The 23,950-nt window shown below is 41.3% G+C and overlaps 1 protein-coding gene across 2 annotated transcripts in view; it reads right to left on the bottom strand.

The window, feature by feature from the left end:
• capn5b (calpain 5b) overlaps nucleotides 1-18,517 on the bottom strand; it is a 57,280-nt gene extending 38,763 nt beyond the window's left edge. For both annotated transcript variants that reach the window (XM_072374915.1, XM_072374916.1), the window contains exons 1-2: nucleotides 18,378-18,517; nucleotides 7,913-8,086 (exon numbers count right to left, since the gene is read on the bottom strand). In XM_072374915.1, the coding sequence (XP_072231016.1) occupies nucleotides 7,913-8,077 (165 nt within the window). In that variant the 5' untranslated portion in view covers nucleotides 8,078-8,086; nucleotides 18,378-18,517. The remainder of the gene's footprint in view (nucleotides 1-7,912; nucleotides 8,087-18,377) is intronic.
• Nucleotides 18,518-23,950: the final 5,433 nt, after the last annotated feature.

Genomic DNA, 23,950 nt, shown 5'->3' with positions numbered 1-23,950 from the left:
TAATATGTCTCTGGGCTGGCAGTGGAAGTAGTCCAAGAACTCTAAATGATGCAGTTGTCACCCTTATTTTCCTAAACTGGCTTGCTTTTTGATAGCACACACTGATACATTGCTACAGCACCTCTGTGTGGTAAGGATGTATGTAGGGCATCTTATTTGCGACAATATAACACAACCTAAATTACTTCACAGTGAAACACAATTGTTTAATGCCTACCCAGCTTCCACCATGCTGGTCAAATCAACTGACCAATCTCAGCTGACTGGGCTTTTTAGTGTGAAGGCATTAAAGAGATAGGAGCAATGGACAGTGTATAAAAATAATGTGTTTTACAAGTTAATACATTATTATGTCATTGCTGTTGTCGACACTATTCTTTTGGCCCAGATCTCGCAAAATTTCTGCTTACTCTCAATGGGTCAATCAACAAACTACCATAATTGTAGTTTATCAAACTTTATCATAAAATGATGGCTGTGCTATGGCTGGCAAAAAGAAAGAAAGGCATTTTGTACAATTCTGAAGTCTAAATGTCACTGTTGTAAGTTGTCTTGATGGACCTTTTAAACATATTGTTTCATTTTGACATCATGCTGCAATTGAGTGTCCTAACTGTTACAATAATTACAGACATTTAAAAGCTCTCCCAGTGTATGTAAATCCAACACTGTTATAGTGCAGTGTTCCCTTCACTGATTGTTTTTCAAAAGTAGAATGTCAGCCTTAGTAAAATTGGTGTGGAAAGTGCATAATTTTACAGTATATAGTAGATGATCTAGTCTAGTTAAGATATGAATAATCCCAAATTGGTAGAACAGAAAGAGCAGCAAAAGGACAGGCTGAGGCACATGAGTCAGACATCGAAGCACATTTTATCAGAGCCTCCTCTTTAGGCTCACACACTGCCGCTGGGATTTCATAAAAGCCATAGATATTTCCTGGACGTATCTGAGCAAGGATAACACTGAACACAACAGACTCTGGGGGGTATAAGACACTGAACCTTCACCCTGACACAGAGAGCACAGCCTCTCACCTCTTTACATTCTCACGGGAGCAACAATGCGAACCCTTAAACCCTTACAGGCTGTTTTCTCTCTTTCAAGCTAACTGTTTGTGTATAAGCAGAGCATCAGCCGCATTCTGACTTGTCAAGAAAAAAGAATCCAGTTGATATCTTGTGATGAAAAGGTTTATAAAATGAATGAATTACTAAGTCACCTTTTATTTTTGTGACTCACACTTAAAACAGTTTTCCACAGCATTTCTTATCATTTCAAACCATAAGTTACGAGTGTGAGATGGATCTGTCTGAGAACCACAGAAACTACATACTCCCACTGGGTTGCAGCCAGTTAATACCCATCTAATGCATTGTAATCTATTTAACTTTAAATAAGGCTACAATTTTACAAAATGAACATTGTGGTTTATTTAATAATGCGTGAAACTAGAAAGTGAGACAAACTCATTGGGGAAATGTTTACTTACATCACAAATCAAGAGAGAAATATGGTCCTGTCGATGGGGTGAAAAAATTACCTCCTTTTGTGTTTTCCTTGACCTCATTAAAAACCTCATGGGGTTAAGGAAAGATAGCAGGAAAAATTCTTATGGACTTAGGAAAAGACAAGCACACTGCGCTGAGAACTCGCCCACAATTACACTAAGCTGCGATGTAGGTCTGCAACACTGAAACTACACACGTTCAATAAATATTTTACGTCTATTGCAATCTTATCACATTGTTAAATGAAAATTATGTCACATATATCATATAAGAGATAATATAGAATATTACTTTATTATCAAAGTTTGCAACTGAAAAAATAAATAAATTGTGTCATCACAGACTGCTCATACTCATCCTCCTATCTTCATATTCATCCACATGAATAGCAGTTAGTACGACTGAATGAAAATGTTTAAGCATTGCTCTAAAAGTTGCGGCCGCAAGGATTTGTGGGATGGAATTATCTCCAGTCTCTCACGAAGGATGGTCTGGTGTATCCTATGCCAAAGAGGATAATTAAGGAAGCATTGGAGCTCCTTTCCTTAATATTTAGAGAATTCAAACAGCTCTCATCCTTGCTGCTACGCAGATACTTCTGTGTCATTTCACTCAGTTGGTAAGGTTCTTTAACGAAATAGATTATTCGACCGGAGCTGTAGAATTATTTTCCCATAAACTTCTATAGAATCTGAACTACATGGCCATCCAAAATAATGCAGGTTTGAGGTACTTCCACACTGGATTGATTTTTAACAAAGGAGGCTTCAGTCTGTTGATCTTTTTTTTTTTAGACATTCCATGGCAGAAGCCCTCAGAGCTGGTGCTATGAAGAAGCTTTGTCCTCTGTTCAGTGAACTGTCAGTTTATACACTACAGAAATGTGTAGTTGATGATTCACCTGTATGGATGCTCTTATTTCTACTCTAAACATCTATTTGCTACATATCAGGTTGCTGCCAACAGGCCATTAAAAAACTAATACTTAAATACTTTAAGCAGTAAAGGATGCTGAAATGTATATCTACAGTTGGATATATAAAATGTGAGTGTGAAAGAAGAAAAGCATCAACATCAAATTAAAAAGGGGAAAAAATGTTTTGCTCTAAATTATGGTGAAATACACTGAAAACAGGTTAGCCAAAGCTCTGATCTACACATAGAATTGAACTGTATTTTTTCATGGAATTCAGCAACAGTCTGCTACACAGAAACACAATCCAGGTTATGTCCCCGCACCAAAACGTTTACCCTTCACTGTGCAGAATGAATCCACATGTGAGAGTGATGTTATATTTTAAATGAGATTTTGTGAGGATATTCATTAAAATTTGATTGCTTTGAACATTTCATTCTCTCAAAGCCACTCTGCCCCAAATAGTTTGATGTCTAACTTCATTATCTTGCACTTTCCTCTGAATAAAATACTGGATTGTAAATGACTTTTCAGTACCCATCAGGAAGAAAGGAAAACCATTTCAGGAAGAGTCTATGGTTCAAGTGATTTTGTTTCAGAGCCCATATTATTCTCATTTACAAGTTCATGGTGTTATTTTGGGTGTCTTCTAAACCACATTTACATACTTTAATGCATTATTTTTCTCATATCAGCATCTCTTTGTCTGATATCCTGAGTTGTCTTCTTTAAGACCCTCCTCCTGAAAGGCCCAATCTGCTCTTACTGGTCAGCTGGACAGTCAAAAACATGGTAACACTGACTATACAAACAACCTGTTATGTGACCGCAGGCATGACCCTTAAGAGGCGTCGGTTCTTAAGAAGCTCCCAGAATTCAACTGTACTCAACTGAATTAGAGTCAGACTCCAAATAAGAAGCGACTTCATGTTAAGGTTTGGAATTGTTTCATTTGGAAATTCTCTATTCTATTACATTTTTGTCAACTTTACATTACTTCTTGTGTTATTCAGAAGAATCAATTTTCCATTATTCAAATAAATTAGTTTTGCTTTCTGTGTTTGCTACACACCTTTGTGTTGAATTCATTACCTCACACCTGTATCCTATTAGTCATCAACATTCACCTCAGTATTTACCAAAGGCCCTTTATTTACTGTAACAGCTAAGATTGCCTGGCTTATACATAGGGACAGTCCTTTTTTCTAAACTTTAAACACTTGTACCATGTTTCCACAAATCTGTGTGCTCATATGAGTCAACTGGGAGTCCATTAATTGCTATGGGAATGCTGTCATCTTTGACAGTTGTGCAAAGCTCCACCGTCTGATTTCTTCGCTTTTGGAATTTACCTCAAATACGTTGAAAAAGTATGATTATGTGGTGGATTACGGAGAGGGTCCACACAGTGTGCCAGAAATTTGGCTGGACATAATGAACGGGCTAAGAAACTGTGAACTTAATATGATGTTCCCAACTCTTCCTGCGTTGTATCAAATTAAAACCCTTTCTGAATATAAGTGAATAGAAACAGACAAGTTGGATATATACCATATAAATGAAGGAATCAATTATAAAGTCAATTATATAGTTCTATTATACTATAACACAACACAGGTGTGAGGTAATGAAGCCAACACAAAAAATATAGCTCAGCTGCTTACTTTCACTTACATTTTGATCTCGAGACTGCTCTTTTATTTCATTCAATGATACAATGTTTTATAGGAGGGGGGAAACAGAAGCAGTGTCACGTTTTAAGTTTTCTTTTTTTTCTTTTACGCACCATGTACCCTGACAGAAGGATTTCACCAGACATGGAGCCAGCGGACCTTCGGGAATTTATTGCCTGGCCGGTCGCCGGATCGCCGCCTCCACGACCGCCGCTGTCCCCACAGCCCACCGCCATGCCCAGGTCTGCTGCTGGTGCTGTGCTCCAGCCTGTTCCAGCCATGACCAAGTCTGCTCCAGCCATGACCAAGCCTGCTCCAGCCATGGCCCAGCCTGCTCCAGCCATGACCCAGCCTGCTCCAGCCATGGCCCTGCCTGTTCCAGCCATGGCCCAGCCTGCTCCAGCCATGACCCAGCCTGCTCCAGCCATGACCCAGCCTGCTCTAGCCATGGCCCTGCCTGTTCCAGCCATGGCCCAGCCTGCTCCAGCCATGACCCAGCCTGCTCTAGCCATGGCCCTGCCTGTTCCAGCCATGGCCCAGCCTGCTCCAGCCATGACCCAGCCTGCTCCAGCCATGACCCAGCCTGCTCTAGCCATGGCCCTGCCTGTTCCAGCCATGGCCCAGCCTGCTCCAGCCATGACCCAGCCTGCTCCAGCCATGACCCAGCCTGCTCTAGCCATGGCCCAGCCTGCTCCAGCCATGACCCAGCCTGCTCTAGCCATGGCCCTGCCTGTTCCAGCCATGGCCCAGCCTGCTCTAGCCATGGCCCTGCCTGTTCCAGCCATGACCCAGCCTGCTCTAGCCATGGCCCTGCCTGTTCCAGCCATGACCCAGCCTGCTCTAGCCATGGCCCAGCCTGTTCCAGCCATGACCCAGCCTGCTCTAGCCATGGCCCTGCCTGTTCCAGCCATGACCCAGCCTGCTCCAGCCATGACCCAGCCTGCTCTAGCCATGACCCAGCCTGCTCTAGCCATGGCCCTGCCTGTTCCAGCCATGACCCAGCCTGCTCCAGCCATGACCCAGCCTGCTCCAGCCATGACCCAGCCTGCTCTAGCCATGGCCCTGCCTGTTCCAGCCATGACCCAGCCTGCTCCAGCCATGACCCAGCCTGCTCTAGCCATGGCCCAGCCTGCTCCAGCCATGGCCCAGCCTGTTCCAGCCATGACCCAGCCTGCTCTAGCCATGGCCCTGCCTGTTCCAGCCATGACCCAGCCTGCTCCAGCCATGACCCAGCCTGCTCTAGCCATGGCCCTGCCTGTTCCAGCCATGACCCAGCCTGCTCCAGCCATGACCCAGCCTGCTCTAGCCATGGCCCTGCCTGTTCCAGCCATGACCCAGCCTGCTCCAGCCATGACCCAGCCTGCTCTAGCCATGGCCCTGCCTGTTCCAGCCATGGCCCTGCCTGTTCCAGCCATGACCCAGCCTGCTCTAGCCATGGCCCTGCCTGTTCCAGCCATGGCCCTGCCTGCTCCAGCCATGGCCCTGCCTGCTCCAGTCATGACCAAGGTGGGTTCATCTCTCTCCCTGCTTTCGCCAGTGGGAACCTGGGCGGGGTCACCACTGCTTTCACCAGTGGGAGCCTCGGCGGGCTCGCTTCTGCCCTCGCCTCTCCTCACTGCTTCTCTGGAGGGGCGTCCAGGTAGGCGGAAGTCTGGCGTCCGCCGTACGGAACCCGGCACTAAGCCCTTCAGAGCCCCCACCCTTTTTGGATGTCTGGAAGCCATCCCTGAAAAGGGGGGCTCTGTCAAGTTTTAAGTTTTCTTTTGTCATGTTTTCATCAAAAGCCATCAGCAGCAGAGTGTGGGCTATGATAAAAAAAAATCTAAAAACAGATGGGCTTTCTGACCTTCTGACACAAACGTCTTCACTAAAAACACAAGTCGTGTCCTGGTGAAAATGAAAACGATTCTCCTCCTGCTTACTCTCCCCTCAACGTCCTACAATTTTGGTCAGCATGACTGGCATCAGTGTAGACCAAAACATGCAATCTGTGTGACCCAGTTTCCATGGCAATGCACGCTGGCTGTCACTGCAGCAGCACACAGGCAGAAGGAGGTTACACCATCCAGAACCACAGCCTGCTGTGTGAGGGGGATAATAGTCGCAGGGGACTCAGCTCACCAAATCCTGAGGCCCTACATCTGATATCATCCACAGCCTAAACATTTGTCCAGCTCCGTCTTATGCAAGGACACTAGAAAGGAGTGCTGTGGAGCAATTACTGATCACTGCTGATGTTAGTGGTGAATTATAAACGATTATTCATACTGTAGGGTATTAATCTCCTATGCTGCAGGGACCTTAGGCATTGATAGCTGGATGATTTTAACACATTTAAAGGTGCTCATTATTTATGCCTGGTGACTTAAAAAGACATAATTCTCCAGGGGATTACCTCTACCTCACTGACTGATCGAAGTCTTAGATTTCTTTATGGAGATATACAAATTACTAAATTATTCTGAACACAGGAAGATAGATTGTGTAAACAGCAAATCAAAATACTTTCTAATTCAGATTTGAGAGACTGTCATTTAAAACAAATACATCACAAATTTCATTTCAACTGAATTTTCAAGGCTATATAAAAATCCGTGTAAGCCATGGTGCATGGGGGGCTAATGCACCTGAAGCTGTCTGATGGCTGCCAAAACACCTTTCCACACAAACACAAGGGGGAAAAACTGAGGAACTGAAAAAAGTCTGGCTTTTACAGAGATAGTGTCAACATCTGAGATTCCTAATATTCCAAGGGAATTTGGTACAAATCAATGCTGAAATTATAACTTCTGCACTTTAAAATTCACTATTATAGCAAAACGGGCTAACAGCGAGAGGGTTCCAGGTTCAACTCCCGGGTGGGGCCTTTCTGTGCGGAGTTTGCATGTTCACCCTGTGTATGCGTGGGTTCTCTCCGGGTACTCCAACTTCCTCCCACCATCCAAAAACATGCATGTTTGGTTAATTGGTGTCTCTAAAATTGTCCTTAGGTGTGAGGTTGTGTGGTTGTTTGTCTCATTTGTATCTGTGTGGCCCTGTGATGGACTGGCGACCTGTCCAGGGTGTACACTGCCTCTCGCCCGATCACCGCTGGGATAGGCTCCAGCCCCCCTGCGACCCAACCGATGGATTAAGCGGGTATAGAAAATGGATGGATTGAAGTTAGCAAAATCACCTCTATCCATAAGCACTATATACTGTTAAATCCCATTTATGGACAACATCCAAGACAAAAGTCCCTGTATGTGTTTCCATACAGTATTTACATGCACTTACACATTGGAATCTCTCAGGAGATTTCCTGCCATAAACTGCTGAAGTCCTAACATCCTCCTGCTAGCAGAGATGCAACAATCTGTAGAATTCATGTTGATTTGGTTTAAACAAAAATATTTATATCCCTGCATTCTGACGATTGGACTTTCGGGGTTGACTTCTGCCCAGCTTTGGTTTTAGAGATTTTAAAGCTTGTTGAGAAGTTTTTACTTCGGAGTAGACATCGGCTCAAGAAACGTCAACTTCCCCTCTTTCTTCTCTGCTCTGCATACATTCACACAGGACTGTTGCCCCTTCAGCAAACAATAAATCTTCACCAGGGATCAGCATTGCCAATGAAGAAGAGCTTTTCTTTCTTTCTTTTCCTTCTAGTTGTCATCCCATTCACTATAAAAGAATGATTTGTATACGACTTAATTCAGTATAATTAGGAATGGAAACATACACCTCGTCTGGCGAAACTCTGCCCTTTTGTGGTGATCATTTCTGAAGACCAAAGTCAGAAAATCTACATTTAAGTGTACAAACCAACTTACCCGAGGCCTCTTCCAGACGACACGCCCGATCCTGTTGCCCTGGTAAAAGAGTGAGTCGTCGATGGCGGGGAAACGGGGGTCTTCAAAGAGGAGGCCACTCTGCAAGCACTGCCTCTTCAGGGTGGAGTACTGCTGCCCCTCAAAGGCCTTCACTGAAGTGAACATACTGCAGCCCTAACAGACACAAACCAGATGAGGGACACCCGTCAGAACATGTCCTCCACACTTGCATCAGATTATTGGACTGTCACTGTGCTTCTATCATTGACTTTCACTTACACACTTTAGGAACGTTCTTCCACTCACACATCCCTCATAGACTGACAGCAGAATCCAGCAGACTGCAATACCGTAACACTGAAAGCTGTAAGCGGAAACAGAAAGTCGATGTGCACTGCTGCCCTGAGCACAGCTTGGATTCACTGGGTCAAAATGATTAATCTGTCAATTCACTGATATCCTCTGGGGCATCATTATCGCTTATATGCGTTGAAGAAACCTTGTGCACATTGATCAGCTCAGGGGACTGGTGAGTCAGGACGGAGACAAACTTAGATGGAGCTATGAAGACGATAATCAATACTGAGGCATTGGATGAATGACAAATCTTTCCACTGATCACTGAGTGCATCCTGCAGTCCAACAAGGATGCTACTGAATGGAATTGAATGATACTTTGTTAACCCCCAAATGGGAAAACTGTATTGTGCATATAAATAACAGTACATTTACACTATGACATGGTTGGTGTCTATACTGTCACCACTAAATTAATTTGTCAATAAAGTTTTCAGTTCTTTTTTTTCTTTTAGACTCTGAAGCTAAAATCTGCTAAATGAATTCTACCTTAACTGATCGTGTTACTTATTTCCAAATTAAAGGTGCAGCATGTAGCATGATGTAAAATCATGCAGTTCAAACTGCAAACAGCATCCAAATCAATCCTCCAAATCAATCCCCCACCTGACCCAACACTACCATGGCCTCAAAGAACACGTCAGTGTTGGGTTTGTCCTTTGCGGGAAAACTGTAGTAAAACTGCACTGTAACATGGAGGGGCTTCATGCAGTGTTTTTAGACATAAGCTATTCATCAATGTAGCTTTAATGTGGGATGCTGTTTGTCCTAAACTAATGGACGCAAGTCCAGTATTTACTCTGTCTAGCTCGGGTTTGGCCAGAGCCAGAGCCCTTCACCTCACACACACACTCAGCAGATGCATTATCTATATGAATGTACATCCCAAGACTATCACAGATAAAGCAGAACAGGACACAACAGGAAAAATGCTGTAGATTTATATGAATGTGTGACTGCTGAAATGATAAAACACAGCAGGATCACTAATCTTTAAGAGCACATGAGGGGTGAAACAATCTAATCAAACAAAAGAGAAGTGGTAAAACAGCTGCAATGTTATGTCATATCTCACACAACAAGCAAGGAGCCTGAAGATAACAATTCAACAGTGTGCATCAGAGCTTTGTTGTTCTTTATCCTGCTGGTCCACTGATTGACTGGAGGGGTGTTGACCTCACAGCTGGGAATCGCTGAGATCAAGAAAAGCAGAAAATCCTCTGGAGTCTGAGACTGAACCTGGAGAATTTGGGAATCCTTTAACAACTTCCATCAAAGCTGCCATCTCTTCAGTACACCTGGAACCTTGCAGATGATTTTATGTTCCAGAGCTGCCTGAACACAACGTGATTACCAGGAGAGAATCAGGAGGTATCAGCACTACATGGTGGAAGTCACAACAAAAATTTCCCCAGAAGCATCAAAAAGGGTCATCAAACAATCATTTAAATAATTTATCAGCTACATTAAACAACTACTGGCACAAGGACATCACAAGTAAGAAGTGTAAGTATTATCAGTGTAATCTTTTCTAAAGCTTTACACATTCAGGGACCTGTCATGGTTGTAATATTGTAAGTTCCATAATACGGTTTTAGCATCACTAACCTCCTCAGAGAGGGGGCACAGAAGAAGTGTCTAATTTTGCTACCAGTGGCCACAGCACAGTTCATAAGCTACCAAACATCACTGCTTATATCTTTTATGCATGAACACAATGTTATGTGTAGGATGAAGCTTTTAATGAGCGCTGTGCTCCAGCAGCGAGGCAGGGGAGAGACGCTCAGATGACGTGGGAGGGCTCACTCCTCAACAGCTTCTCAAACTCTTCCTAATCACCGATGAAATGTTCCTGTGATGCTGTTTGTGACAGCCGAGATATGAAGAGAAAACAGCACACAGATGGACCAGTGCAGATGCATCTGATTTACAGTCAGTATCCACCTGGATATGAATATTTGAACTGGATGGGGAAAAATACACACTGATGCAGATGTTAATCACTGCAACCAGATCAGCCACAACACATCTCTTGGAGATCTGATTTATACAGTGACTGGACACTAAGGTATGAAGAGAATCTGTACAATGTGTCCTCATTCTTAAAAAGAAATCCCTCAGCAATTTACCTTTTTTGCATGGAGTCATACTGGAAGAGTGGAAAAAGTCAAAGTTGATGCAAAACAGCTAGACATATCTTTCATAATCTTTTAAATGCTGTTCTCCTATAATGCCAACAATTCTAACTATTATAACTATAATGAGTTCAGTTTTTTCATGCTGGTGACTGATGGCTTCTGTAGCCAGGAGCCTCGGGACATGAAGAGTCAGCCTCAGTGATCAGCTGATAGCATTAGACAATACAATACAATATTCTTTATTCAGTACATCGTGCAGTATGGGATGGTGGGGTAACTTAGAAAGCCATAACATGACTTGTCCAGAGGAGGAATTCTAACATTAAAACACTGTTAGCAGCTGTTTCCAGTACACGTAGCAGACTTCACATCACAGCTTGGCACACTGTGGTGCAGAGTCAAGGGACAACTTCACAGGAAGTTACTGAAGTTTGTGACTGTTACATTGCTGGAAAATTCATTTAAAATTACCCCATTATTTTCAATGTAAGTCTAACCTTGGACATTTAAAGTGATGTAATAGCATGGCTCTGTGGTGGCTTTCTGGTATATAAAATCAAAACAGTTTTAAATTAGTTGAGAAGTAGCAACAGCGTTGAACCGCTTTGGTAAAAAACAGGTTCTTACAAGGACACTTAAAAAAGATTCACAGGACCGATGGGGTCTCCACGAGCACCCCTAAACTTTTAATTAGTCTTTTTAGCAAAGCTACTAAACAGCATCCTCACCTTGTTTGTTTTACCTACAGAAATTAAGAAAGCAAAATCCTGTTCATCTCTCTTAATAACAAATCACTACCAAGCAGCACTATGAAATAAGGTGCTCCTTAATTGGACTGCGGTGCTTTTTTTTTACCCTCCTGCAGAGCTCCACAATATCTAATATCTGATGTAAAACGAAGAGAGAGAAATAGAGAGAGACACAGGAAGAGCATGAAATGTCACTATTGTACCTTTCAAACAACATTAACTGGAAAGCTTCAAGCACTAATTTGTTCTGACACTCAGAGAAATGTAGTTCTTTCAGGAGACCTGTGACATGTTTAACCCAAGCAGGCTAAGAATCTGGCTGTAAAGCAGCAAACAAAATACAGCTTTTAGAATTTGACTACAGTAAATATTTCTACCTCTCAATGCACTCATTGATCAAACACGTGAAATAATACGGGAGTCTTCCCTTGAAATACTGTTTGAGGCACCCTGCTGAAGAAGGTCCACATGTGTGGGTCTCATGTAACACCCGGTCTATGTATGTAAGTAAGTCCAATCCAGAGGAATTAACAAGCAAGCTGACTCTTGAGTGAGCGATAAAGTAAATTCCTGGGGGAATGCGAGGTTGCAGTTGGAAGCTAAATCTGACAGATGGCCTGGTGTCTTGGCTCGTGACTACGATGGGGAAAACCATGCTGTCATCTGGCCTCTGTGGACTGCCAACAGCATTACCTGCAGAGAGCCAATTCTGAGGAGAAAGCAGGCTTTATGCTTTTAATACTGTGGCAAGCACAACAACAACAACCTCGGCTGTGAATTAGAGCTTAAAAGATCCCTTTTTGAAGAACATTCAGGAGATACTGTGATTAAGCACCCAAATAATCGTCATGTCTCCAATCATCTAATGTTTCAGTTTAAACCAGATGTCTCATGATTAAGCAGCAGGATGAGCTATAAACTCAACATCTGACACATTTCCATCTTTAAAAGAATATAAATAATCGCTAACAGCTGCTCATGTACAAATCCAGCCAACATGGGGCAACATAACAGAATTTGGGCTCCACTGAATCCTTCAAAGGAAATTCAGTCTCCTTAGCTGCAAACCATCCCACAGGTTGGAACAATTTGTTGAAAACAGAGAGTTTGAACAGAGAGTCAAATACTCTCAGGGAGATTTATCTGGTGATTATCTTTTTTTATTCCTTCACATTTTTTTGTTAGATATTTAACAAATACTGTTATTTTGAGGGGGATGTTAAATTATGAACAGTTCATGTTTTAAACTTTGTGAGCAGGACCTTGAGATGTGATTATTAAGTCATCCATGTTTGATGTATTTTTTTTTTATCCAAAAACAAACAAACTATTGACAAATTCTACATTTTGCAAGTGAAAAATACCCGAAAGTCCTTTTGGGCTTTTACAAATGCACCTATAAATATCAACATTAATTTCCACATTAACTTTTGTCAAATCAAATCAAAGATTCGTCGTTTTTAACAGATTAAATAAAAAATGTTATCCTCAAAGACTGTTCTTTTTCCAATACTAATGCCTTACTGTCCACATGCTGACTATGAGGGAAACAAACACTTTTCAGCATTTCCTAAAATTAAACATAAAACTATCTCCAGGCTTCAGGATTATGAAGAAAACGTTTCTAAACAACTTAAACTGTTTTGTTATTTGCAGGGATAGTTAACACATGATGTGCAATGAACTGTGTGAAATCTCCAGGTCATGAATGTGGTTTGCTGCTTTTACCCTTAACTTGGTTTATACTGCAGTGTGGTGGTTAGCACCATCAGCTCACAGTAAGAAGGATCCTGGTTCGAGTCCTGCCTTTCTGTGTGGACTTGCACGTTAGGTTTGTTGGTGATTCTAAACTGACCCTGGTGTGAGGCTGCATGGTTGTTTGTTTGTGTGTTGGCCCTGTGATGGATCTTTCTAGGTGTACTCAGCCTCTTTGCCAAATGGCAGCTGGAATAGGCTCCAGTGCAACTATGTGTGGATGAATGTCAGTCAGTGCATAAACATTAACAATTAGAACAATAACAGACTGTGACTGGCTTCTTGGTAGTACGGCAAACTTTTATTGAAAATGATGTCATAAACATGCAAAGTTTGCTGCAGAGCACTGCGGGGAGATGGAGTGTGCCTCTGTAAAAGTGTCCGTTAGAAGGCTGTAAATTTGATTTATTTGACTGCTCCTCCCTACTTCAGTCAGTGAGGCTGATCACTGGTGACAGAATCTTACACCTAGGTTTTCAGACAATATGAACCATGCTGAGATGTGAGAGCTTTGACACTTCACTTGCAGACTAAAGCTGGTGAGTCACGAGATGTTTGACAATTGAAAAAAGATAGCTGCAAATATCTGACCAGAGTATTATCGTGCACAGAAGCTTTTCTGCAGAAGGAAAATGCTGCTCGACTGCAGACAGATGTTTGGGAAGATGTGATCTATGATGATTTATGACTTTGGTTTCCCCCACAAGTGGGGAACAAAACAAATGGGAGAATCTTTTATGGAAATTCAATAAAACCGCCTACACCACAGGACTAATAGGACTGCAAAAAAAAAAAAAAAATCGGCGAATGAAGGATTCTATTTGTCACAAAGTGGCAAAAATTAAAATAAAGGCTCTTTGTCTCATAATACAAAGAAGCCATGAAAGCCCAGCAACGGTGGTTGTTGGCAATAAGGCATTAACATCATTCAGTACCATCTGTATGCTTAATAAATTGCAGTAATTTGCTGAACATTAGTGGTGTTGCAGAGGAAGAAGGCTTCTGTGGACAAAGATATGACAGTTTAAAAATTCATGGTTGAGAGATGAAGTTTAAAAAAATCCTGAAACCTCCTGAACTGGAAGCAGAAGGTGTTCAATTATATAATCTATAGAGACAACAAACACGTCCAGCAGATGAGTAGAGTGTTGGCAAAATAATAAAGCATCCAATGCAGTGATTCTAGCTGTGTGTATCAATCATCAGCTTAACTGTGAATGCGATGTGTTGATATTGGACAACAAATGATTCATAAAGAAATGCTTTCCTCTCATTTCTGATTGGGAGCAAAACTTGCACACTTGTGTTCCCCTGCTTGTTTACTCAAGAGCAATAGCAGACCATGATCTTGTGAGGTTACAGACTTCAGCATAGAGGCTGCAGCAGTGTTATACAGTCTGCAGTCTCAGACGTGTCTGTGCTGTGACTGAGCATCACACATAAACACACGGCTGAATATGAGCTTTAGCGCAGGCTGCAAATGGCCCTTACTTCATTCTGCAAAGCCTGGCTGCTGGTCAGCAGATGTCAACATTGATCTCATTCAATTGGTATTGCCTGGTACTGGCAGAAGTGCCACATGGGGCTGATAATGGTGCAAAGACATAATTTTTGACATGCAACTCATTCACTTATCTTACTACCACTAAAAGGGGTAATGTGTTTCTACTGATTTCTTATCTATTCTCTGTAAGTAATGTACTGCTAACTTTCTTAATTTGATGATAAACTGACTGGTCAGGAAAGAGAAAATGTTCATCGGAGGACCCCAGTACAAACATAATACAATAATCACATGGCATGCTTTTGCATGTTTTCTAGTTGGGTTAAAATAATGAATTATCACCTTAAAGTAAAAAAATTAATTAAAAAAAAAGGTATGTGCACGTTTTAGTATATTTATGCAGAAGGAACTTGTTTCATCCAGCAATCTCAAACTAACTGGGTGAAAGACAGGATTGGTGGAATTCTCAAGGAAGTATGCACCCATGGGAGCTAAAGCATGCGTGTTATCCACCGCAAGCATTTCAAAAGTGGAGGTTATTGTGCCACAAGGAACAAATGATCCGTTAGTACTTTATTAAAGTACGGCACTTTGTTTTTACTTCAGAGATGTTTCTGAAACCAAACAAAGATGTTTTTGGTTGTGAGGCAAGTTGACCCTCTTCAGCTTCTCTAAAGACCCAGCAATGTTGGATCAGTGGGTGTGGTTTGTTTTTTTCCTGGTCAGCAACACGGTCAGAAAAAGATATGGAATCATTCGCTACACTTCGATAGATTCTGAAAGTCGAGGCTGTTCAAACACTAAAATGGCATAAGTCTGAACTTCAAGACAGTTTCACTCACTGCTTGAAATGTCCGTGTTATGTTGGCATTAGACCTACAGATGGATTTTAGTTCAAACATCATGGTCACACTACGTGAAAGGCAGCTAAGGTGGCTAATGGTCTTCTACTGCTCAGAAGTTACTCACACAAGCAGGCATTGAGCATATCTACCAAACAGAAATGTCCTGGTGTAATCTTTGCTGTGACAGTTCATCATGCTGCTCACTTTGATATTTGAGATCTGATTCTGGCTCCAACACTCAAGTCTGGGTTGCTTGTGCTGTCCTGCTTGAAAACCTAGCATATTTATCAAAGCTTTTTCTTGTGTATGTGTTGTTATAGCTTCCTACTGGAGTAGTGCATGTTCACAAGTCACCGTCATTGGCTGACAGTCACAAGTCTTCCCCTGACTGACTGATTGTTACCATGGATAGTTTTTTCTTAATAAGCTTGATGATGACAAACGTATTTCTACCTCCTCTAAAATATCGCTGTGAAACCAGCCGCTGCTTTTCACAGACTCAACATACCCAATGCAGCTGATCAGGTGTGACATGTGCAGAGTGCAGCGCCAGGGGCTTTCCTAACAGGAGTTAACATGACCGAGCCATTCTTGTGAGCATTTTATACCTTGGTGAAGGTTTTCGTCAACATCGCTCTCAGACCTTGCAGAGTGAAGGATTCTGGGTATTTTTTCCATGTAAATGGACAGAAGTGCAGCTTCACGTTGGTTGAATACTCATTGACTGAAAGTTAATTTCAGCCAGGAGGAGCCCACAACAACCAATTTCTTACCAAATAGGACAAAGAAATAGAGCAATAAGTAGCACAGGTTAAATAAATTGATAGCTGTTACACTGTAAAATCTTAATTTTCCTAACACTAATCCTTCCATCAAAAAGCAAAACTTTTCCTACAGTAGATTGTGTTTTCCACAGCAGAGCAAAGCCAAACAATCAACAACAGCACCAACTGAACTAAGATGGCTCACAGCTCAGATTGTTCCACACATTTCCATTACTGCCCCCAAGTGGCAGCAACATGCTGTAGCGTGTAGATACCCATATGCAAAGACCTAACACAGAGCAGCCTGCACAGCACCATAGACAGCTCCTATTAGCTGTCCATTAGCTGTCCATGGTTCTGAATACGTTAGTTCAAGCAACCAACCTTTTATTAACCAATAAACTGGCCACAAAAAATGTCTATACACTTGCATCTAGAGAAGTATCTCTACTTCTCTACATCTAGAACAGTGAGAGCCTGTTGCTTTAACTGGTTTATTCTGGGTACAGTGTAGCCATGCTGTTGCTAGTGACTTCAGGCTACTTTCTGGTGTACAGCGTGAGCACAAAACTGAACTGGTAAGCTTTGTTATCTTTAGATCAACAACAATGAACACACGCAGAGAAATGCAAGGAGAGGGGAAAAACAAATGTATGAAAGAGGAAGATCTGGATGTATGGCAGTTTAAGGATAAATAAGGGCTGCTGTATGAGAAACTTAACAAATTATGTTAAGATTAGAGACAACAGCATGAATATTCTAGGCTATAAAAGTGGTACCATAAGTAATGAACAAAAAAATAAATCATGTATGTAATACTTTAAGTCATGCAGATTTGTTGTCAAGACAAACTGATTTTCCCTGCTAGAAATCATGATTCCAACTGTTCAAACAACTGATGTTCACAGCAGGAGGAGCTGACCATGGTAACATTGTGGTCAGAAATCAGGGAAGAGTGTGTTCCTGCGTTGCTGGTGGGGGAGTGAATGATTGAGTTGGCTGCTGCTGACAGACTGATTACCCTCACAAGTGAACAGGGAGCAGTAATGCACCAGTATACTACGGACAGGGAGGGAAGGAAGGGTGCGCCAGACCATCCCTCATCCAACCCCCCCCTCGCTCTCTCTCTCTCTCCTGCATCAGGGAGGAGGGCTATCCCAGTTTACCATCCTCCCAGCATCGTGATCTCCCCTCTGCAGTATCTCCTGCTACTCTAGGCTTGGCCCTGACAGACAAAGCTCAGGTGCACTCAGGTTACCTCAGTTACTTTAACTGTTGATACATTACTGTATTACTGTTTTATCACATATTAAAATGATGGCGCATGCCTTTTTTCTTTATGCTGAACATTACAGACATGTAGGCACATTCTTGTAGGAACTTTTAGATGAAGAAATGGCATGTATTGAAATTGTAAGTCTGTGTGTATCTGGAAGGGGGATGATGGTAGTATATAACATTCTTGAAAGTTATCTTAAGATGTACAGTGATTTTCACCCAAGTGGTAAACCCTTTAAGATCTGAGAGTCTCCACTTTTGCACCATTACACCTGACAAGCACTCAAAACCTGGTGCTTACAGGCAAACATAGACTATTAACATACATTCACTATATTCTTGGTACTCTGCAGAACAATATACTTTTGAAATGGGAATTTATTACACTGTGTGCAGAGAGATGCAGGCTCCACCACAGCGCATCCAAACTCCCACTTTAATATCAGCTGAAGTCAAACTTCCAAAGAATTAAAATTTCCAAAATGAGTGGATATCATTATCTGGTCAGACTAGTTTGCTCCTGAATGCTCTACATGGAATGTGTTCATAGTTGGCTCTTATACAGAAAAATAAAAATAAAAATCATAGCAACTGTGGATTTATCTTTGCATTGCATCAAAATAAAGGAAACAAAACCTAAAATATTCAACGTGCTGCTGTGAAACCGCCACCTTGCCAGACCCAATTAACGTCCATGTGTGGTACTGAATAAAAAAAACAAGCTTAACATCATGCAAATAAAAACACAAGAGGAGACGCTTTAATATCTAAGATGAATAATATATGCCGCTATCTTTGCGCATCATATCGCACAGCTCCTTTTATAAAGGTGCAAAATGGTTTGATGAAGATTTTCCCTCACCCTCTCCTCCTGTTATGGTTCAGCAACCCCGCGCACAGAGGCCATATAAATCAGGCGGCTACGGTAAGTAAGTAATAGGATCTCGGATCTCCTGAGATTTTACAAGCCGTTTCGTGCGGCTCGCGGACCGCCGCCTCTCCATCTCCAGCAGCCATTCAAAAGGCACCTGCCTGCCGGGGAAAGCAGCATGAACCGTGTGCACAGAGCGGTTACCTGGACCAAGGCCTCTCCCGTGGCAACGTGGGTCTCTCTCTCGGGTCCTCCTCCGGGGGGTCCAGCCGGTCCGGCTCTCACTCTCCGGGGGTTGCTGGGATTCCTCACCACGCTCTCCCTGGTCCACTAACGGAGCTCCTCTATCTTTTCCAGCGTCAAGTTGCGGTGCTGCAATCAGAAGTCACATTGCCTAAGTTTCAAAATAAAAGAATACTCCCTGTTTGTTTCCCATTAACTATATACGTTAGAGCACACATCTGATCAGACAAAGAGCAAGATTTCATAATAGCAGGGCAGAATTTGGGAGATTTATTTTCCACTTGAAATAAAAAACCAAATGGAAGTGTAAAAGAAGGACGTTGTGCTCCAAAATAAAAAATAAAGAAGAAGGACTGTGAACCAGAGTACGTCACATTCGCCAAAAACTCAGCTACTGATGTGATTAAGAAGTTTTTGCTTGGATTATAATTGGTGCTCTTCTGATTTTACATTTATTTTAGATGGCAATTGTCCACTTCAAATGTCACTGTTGTACATAATGACTACATCTGAAGCGTAAAGATCTAAGGAATTTAGTCCTATATCGTCCAATTTTTTAAAAAGAAAAAAAACCCTCCCTTTTTAATGTTTACTACACTTTTAAAACATGTTGCCTTTCTGAGGCAACATGTTTCGTTCTTTTTTTGCTTTTTTTGTATAGCAAATTTGGACTCTGTATTCTCCTGTGCTCCAGATTGATAGAAATATTACTCTGCCTCACTTTTTGTCCCCTTACTAGTCTCACACCATCTTGTTTATCAATTCAAATTCCAATACTGACTTTTTCCCACATGCATGTTGCACTTGTTAATGAATAAATGAAAGAAAGAAAAAACAATGAATAAAGAAATTAATTATCTTAAATACAATCCCATAGAAACGAATGGGCTGAATGTTCAGAGCTGGAGTGTAACTGAAACTCAACAGTGGACGAGAAGCTGTAACAGCCCTGATAGATCTTTTTTTTTTTTTTTTTTAAACTTGCTGCACTACTCACAGGTTTCACTCTACGGACACAATGTTTTTTAATTAAAATGCAGGAACAGTTTAACTCCCAAAACCAATAGACATGCACTTCTCGGGCCAGCAGCTTTCACATGACAGCAAAACGTCCGACTGCCCCAGTGACCCCATTCACCCCAACATGTCCCACAGATGTGTTCAACCAAGGAGTTGTGTTTTTTCTTTAAATATGAGCAGTTGGAGTTGAGTTTTAATCAAATTTCAGTCTGAATCAGATATGATGTTGCACAAGCTCACTGTGGTAACCGTAAGTGCCGCTCAGAAATGACAGCTGGTCGGTAACATCATCTTTCTTCTGCTTACACAAACTTTGATAGATTAAACTTGAACTTTTTAGTAGTCAGCAAAAGACATGAGGGGCGAGGAGTTTTAGCAACGTCCTAGCAAAGACAACAGAAATGAGCTTACTAAAAATAAAATTTTAAAAAAACAACAAAAAGACAATTATGACAAACTGCCCCCAAGTTGCTAAAACTACATCAGTCTATAAAGCCAAAATAAGTCGGCCTTTAGACGTAAAACATGTCCCACGGGCAACCTGCGACACGCGCTCACATGCACGCTTATTTTGAAGGTACGAAGAGGAAGTGTTGTATATTCTCTTCCTGTGCATGACAGCCGTCCTCATCTAAACCGCGAGAGGAGGTCGCGCGCGGGGTGATTGAAGAGAGCTGGGGGTGCTCGCTGCGCATGCGCTAAACTAACGGGCCTGCTGTAATCCCCTCTGTCACAAATAACAAGAGGATGCAATATGCTGTAATTAAGAGGAAACTAATTACAGCCTTCCACATGCGTTAGCTCCGTGTGTATGTGATGTCTGAGAGCACATACTGGAACTGGAAAAGAGTCACAGCCAGCTTTACATCAGTTTTCTGTTGAGAAATGAAAACTTAACATGCAAGGGGGGAAAACATCAATACAACGTTTTTACTGTCAGCAATTACCTCCTGTGAAACACCTCCTGGTGTGTGTTTTTGTTATGTTATGTTTATGCTTTTAGCACGTGCTTTTATCCAAAGCAACTTAGTAACAAACAGTCTGATGGTTACTATGCATATTATAATTATACAGCTGTGTAATCCTTAATAGATATGTGGATATGACTGTACATTTGAAGTGAAACTGATTTTGAGGGCATATTTAAACACCAAGGACTTTTTTCTTAAACTTCAATAAAAGCAGTTTATGTTAATGCTTCCTGACATACATGATGACAACATGAGGTATGATCTAAAAAAATGTTCATAAACTTTTGAGAAAACTCAGTTTTGCTTTATGTGTATGGAAATTTACTGCAGCGTGGATACTTTTTCGATCCTTTGTTCAAGTTAAAGTACCATTTTTGTCATTAAGGCAACAGTATGTTAAGCCCAATCAGAAAAAACGGATTGGTATTTTTCATGAATATTGCTGCTGCTTCAGTGTGTGAGCACAGTCTTTAGTTTTAAGAAAAATCTGACGATACCGAAAAAATTTAATTATAGTTACTAAAATGATTCCCTCGCAAAGTGTTTTTATTAAAATCAAAAGACCAACCCTCTAACTAACATAAAAAGAAAAAAAATAATAAATGATTAAAATTAAAAGTCAAGGGACAAGTGGAAAATCCTCTCATCTGATGGCCTTAGATCACGACATTTGGGGGGTAAAAATTAATGGTCTGTAAAACAGCTTATCTGAATTTCGACAAGTCATTTTGGCTCGACTTTCAAGTTGTTATATTGAAAATTAAAATAACCAAGTATTGTATCTCAGAGGAATTTTCAATGTTTTATAAGCAAAAGTATTATTCTTGGAAAGTGACATGTATTTGGATTTGTTATAGAACAAAAATATATTACTGGAGCAGTAAAGTTCCACTATCATAAAATCCATCTGTCCATCCATTTCCTATACCCGCTTGATCCAATTTAGGGTTGCGGGGTGGCTTGAGCCTATCCCAGCTGTCACTGGGTGAGAGGCAGGGTACATCTTGGACAGGTCACCAGTCCGTCACAGGGCCACTCCTATGGGACAATTTAGAGTCACCAATTAACCTAACATGCCTGTTTTTGGACAGAATACTCAAGCAAAATACAAGTATGTAACATGCATTCTTAATTAAGTACTTCTTTACATTCCATACTTGCAGATTTACCCAACTCATCAGGTACCAGAAACCGTAAGAGAGAGAAATCTGTTTTCGTTGAACATTCATGGACAGATGATATTTAGCTGCTTAGTTACAGCTCCAGCACCATCTACTGTTTCTGATTTACCGCTGCTTTAATTGTACCATTCCCTTCATGACACAAAGTCTGGTTTATCTACAGCTGAATAATCCATCATTATCTTAGAACAGTGTTTCTCAATTCTGGTCCTCGAGGCACCCCGCCCTGCATGTTTTCCATGTTTCCCTGCTCCAGCACACCTGAGTCAAATGAATGGGTCATCCTCAGCCTTCTGCAGAGCTTAAAGAGCTGACCCATTCATTTGAATCAGGTGTGCTGGAGCAGGGAAACATGGAAAACATGCAGAGCAGGGTGCCTTGAGGACCAGAATTGAGAAACACTGTCTTAGAATAATTCAAGCTTCTAGAGTGCTCTGCAGTAAGAGCATGGTCACAGGAACCCTGGGGTTAGTGGTGCACCCGAGTGAAAAGTCACTGCAGATATGGAAATATTTATGAAATACATTAGGATTTTATTCAAGTAAAATATTCTTTCTGCACTGGAAGCTATTTTTGAGGTCATCATACACCAACACTGTTAAGGACAAGAGGAAAAAAGACATTTTGAGCAGGCGTTCATAGTCTCCAGAAGATGAATCCTACTTATTGTCAAGATCCAGATAACTTTTCCTCTTCCTCAAAAGTTTGTCGCTGTCATTCTTTCGACAAAAAACAAAACTGCAGATTCAGCATGTGAGAAAAAAGTCCATCCTTACTGTTTCCATAGGATTTAAAGAGGGCAAGTAGAAGCTACGTGTTGCTCATCAAATGCACTCGATTAAGCAGATGCTTTGGGAGTCTGCTGATTTGGAGCATTCAGGTGTGTGTTCACACAGTGGGTCCACAAGACGAAAAAGATGTATAAACGGATCACAGATCTGCTTAGTACCATATCAGTGTTTTATAACCCATGTGTGTATCATATTTCTATTTCATGCTTGTAAATGGGATAATGCAAAGTGTTCATGATGAGACATCAATGGAGAAAGTGAAACTTTATGAGATGATAAAAGTTGTAGTAGTTAAATTGCTAAAGATTTAAATATATTTTGAGTATGTGCAGCTTTTGAAATAAATAAAAAGTAAACAGACAAAAAAGGGATGTCAACGGGGATTGGAAACTTAGTGCGAGGAACATATACTCAGTGGCTCTTTAAGTCTTGTCCAAACCACGCAGATTTGGATATTCTCATTTTGAAGCAGTTCAAAATGAGACTTAACTCACTTTCACAAGATTGGCTGCAAAACTGGTGGAAGCCCCATCAACATGAATAAACTTAGTTTATAAACTTAGCAAAGAGCAGAGTCCAAGCAGATTGCAAACATTTAAGCCGACGGTATCTGTAGAAAACAGAAACAAACTGTGGGGCAGGGAGTCAGAAGCCTTTGCACTCTCACATCATTTACTCACCGTTTCAAAGGGGAGGCATGTTTGCCACATACCTTTTACAAGCTAAAGCAATGAAATCTAATTTTTGTCTATTCTGACTTCAGAGATTCACTGAAGTTTAGGGGAAAAAAGCAAAAAAATTACATCATTGTGCTGGTTTTTCATGCATGGTGAAATATTTTGGTGAGGTCTGAGCCATCACATTTAGTAAAAAAGCTAAAGCTGTGCATATGGCACTTTTCAGTAATCATGCACACATTTGACATCTGAACATTTGAAATCTAATATCCAAACAATGTCCGAATCAGTTTTGATAGCACCTGAAAACAAACTTGTTGGGATCCATTTTTAAAAGTGTAGAGTGGCTAGACTCAGTGACCAGCAGCTGTAGTGGAGAAAAACAACAAAGAAAGCTCTCTTGCATCTACATGTGATCATTTCTTTTTTTTTAGAAAGTGGAAATATTTAGTGATGTAGTCACTTTCACACTGGTGGCACCATGTAGTGAAGCATCACCTTTAGTTCATTCACCAAGTAAATCTTCCAAGCATATGTTTTGGCTTTCAGGTTAGAATCAAGTGTTTGGTAGTCATTGCAAAATGACTGGATTGTAAATACATCGACACATTGAATTTTTCATCAACTGATTCAGCCGTTTCAGAAAAACAGCTGAGAAAATAGATGAATTTTCAGGCCAAACATTAATCAAGATGACTGCAGCGCAGCACCATGCATGAATTCAGCATTTCAAGCTGGGCTCTGAGAGGTGACCAGCATGTTAACAAAATTTATCTTCCAAGCTCTTGTGGTTTTGCTGCACAAAGTTTCAAGATAGAAAAATTAATAATAAGAGGAATCAAGACAAAAGCACCTGCTGCACCTTTGCTGCCTGGACCCTTTGCCTGAGCTATG

The sequence above is a fragment of the Leuresthes tenuis genome, unplaced genomic scaffold, assembly GCF_036924035.1.
Source record: "Leuresthes tenuis unplaced genomic scaffold, fLeuTen1.0.hap1 SCAF_21, whole genome shotgun sequence".
Classification (NCBI taxonomy): domain Eukaryota; kingdom Metazoa; phylum Chordata; class Actinopteri; order Atheriniformes; family Atherinopsidae; genus Leuresthes; species Leuresthes tenuis.
This window is presented reverse-complemented; position numbering and strand designations above follow the sequence as displayed.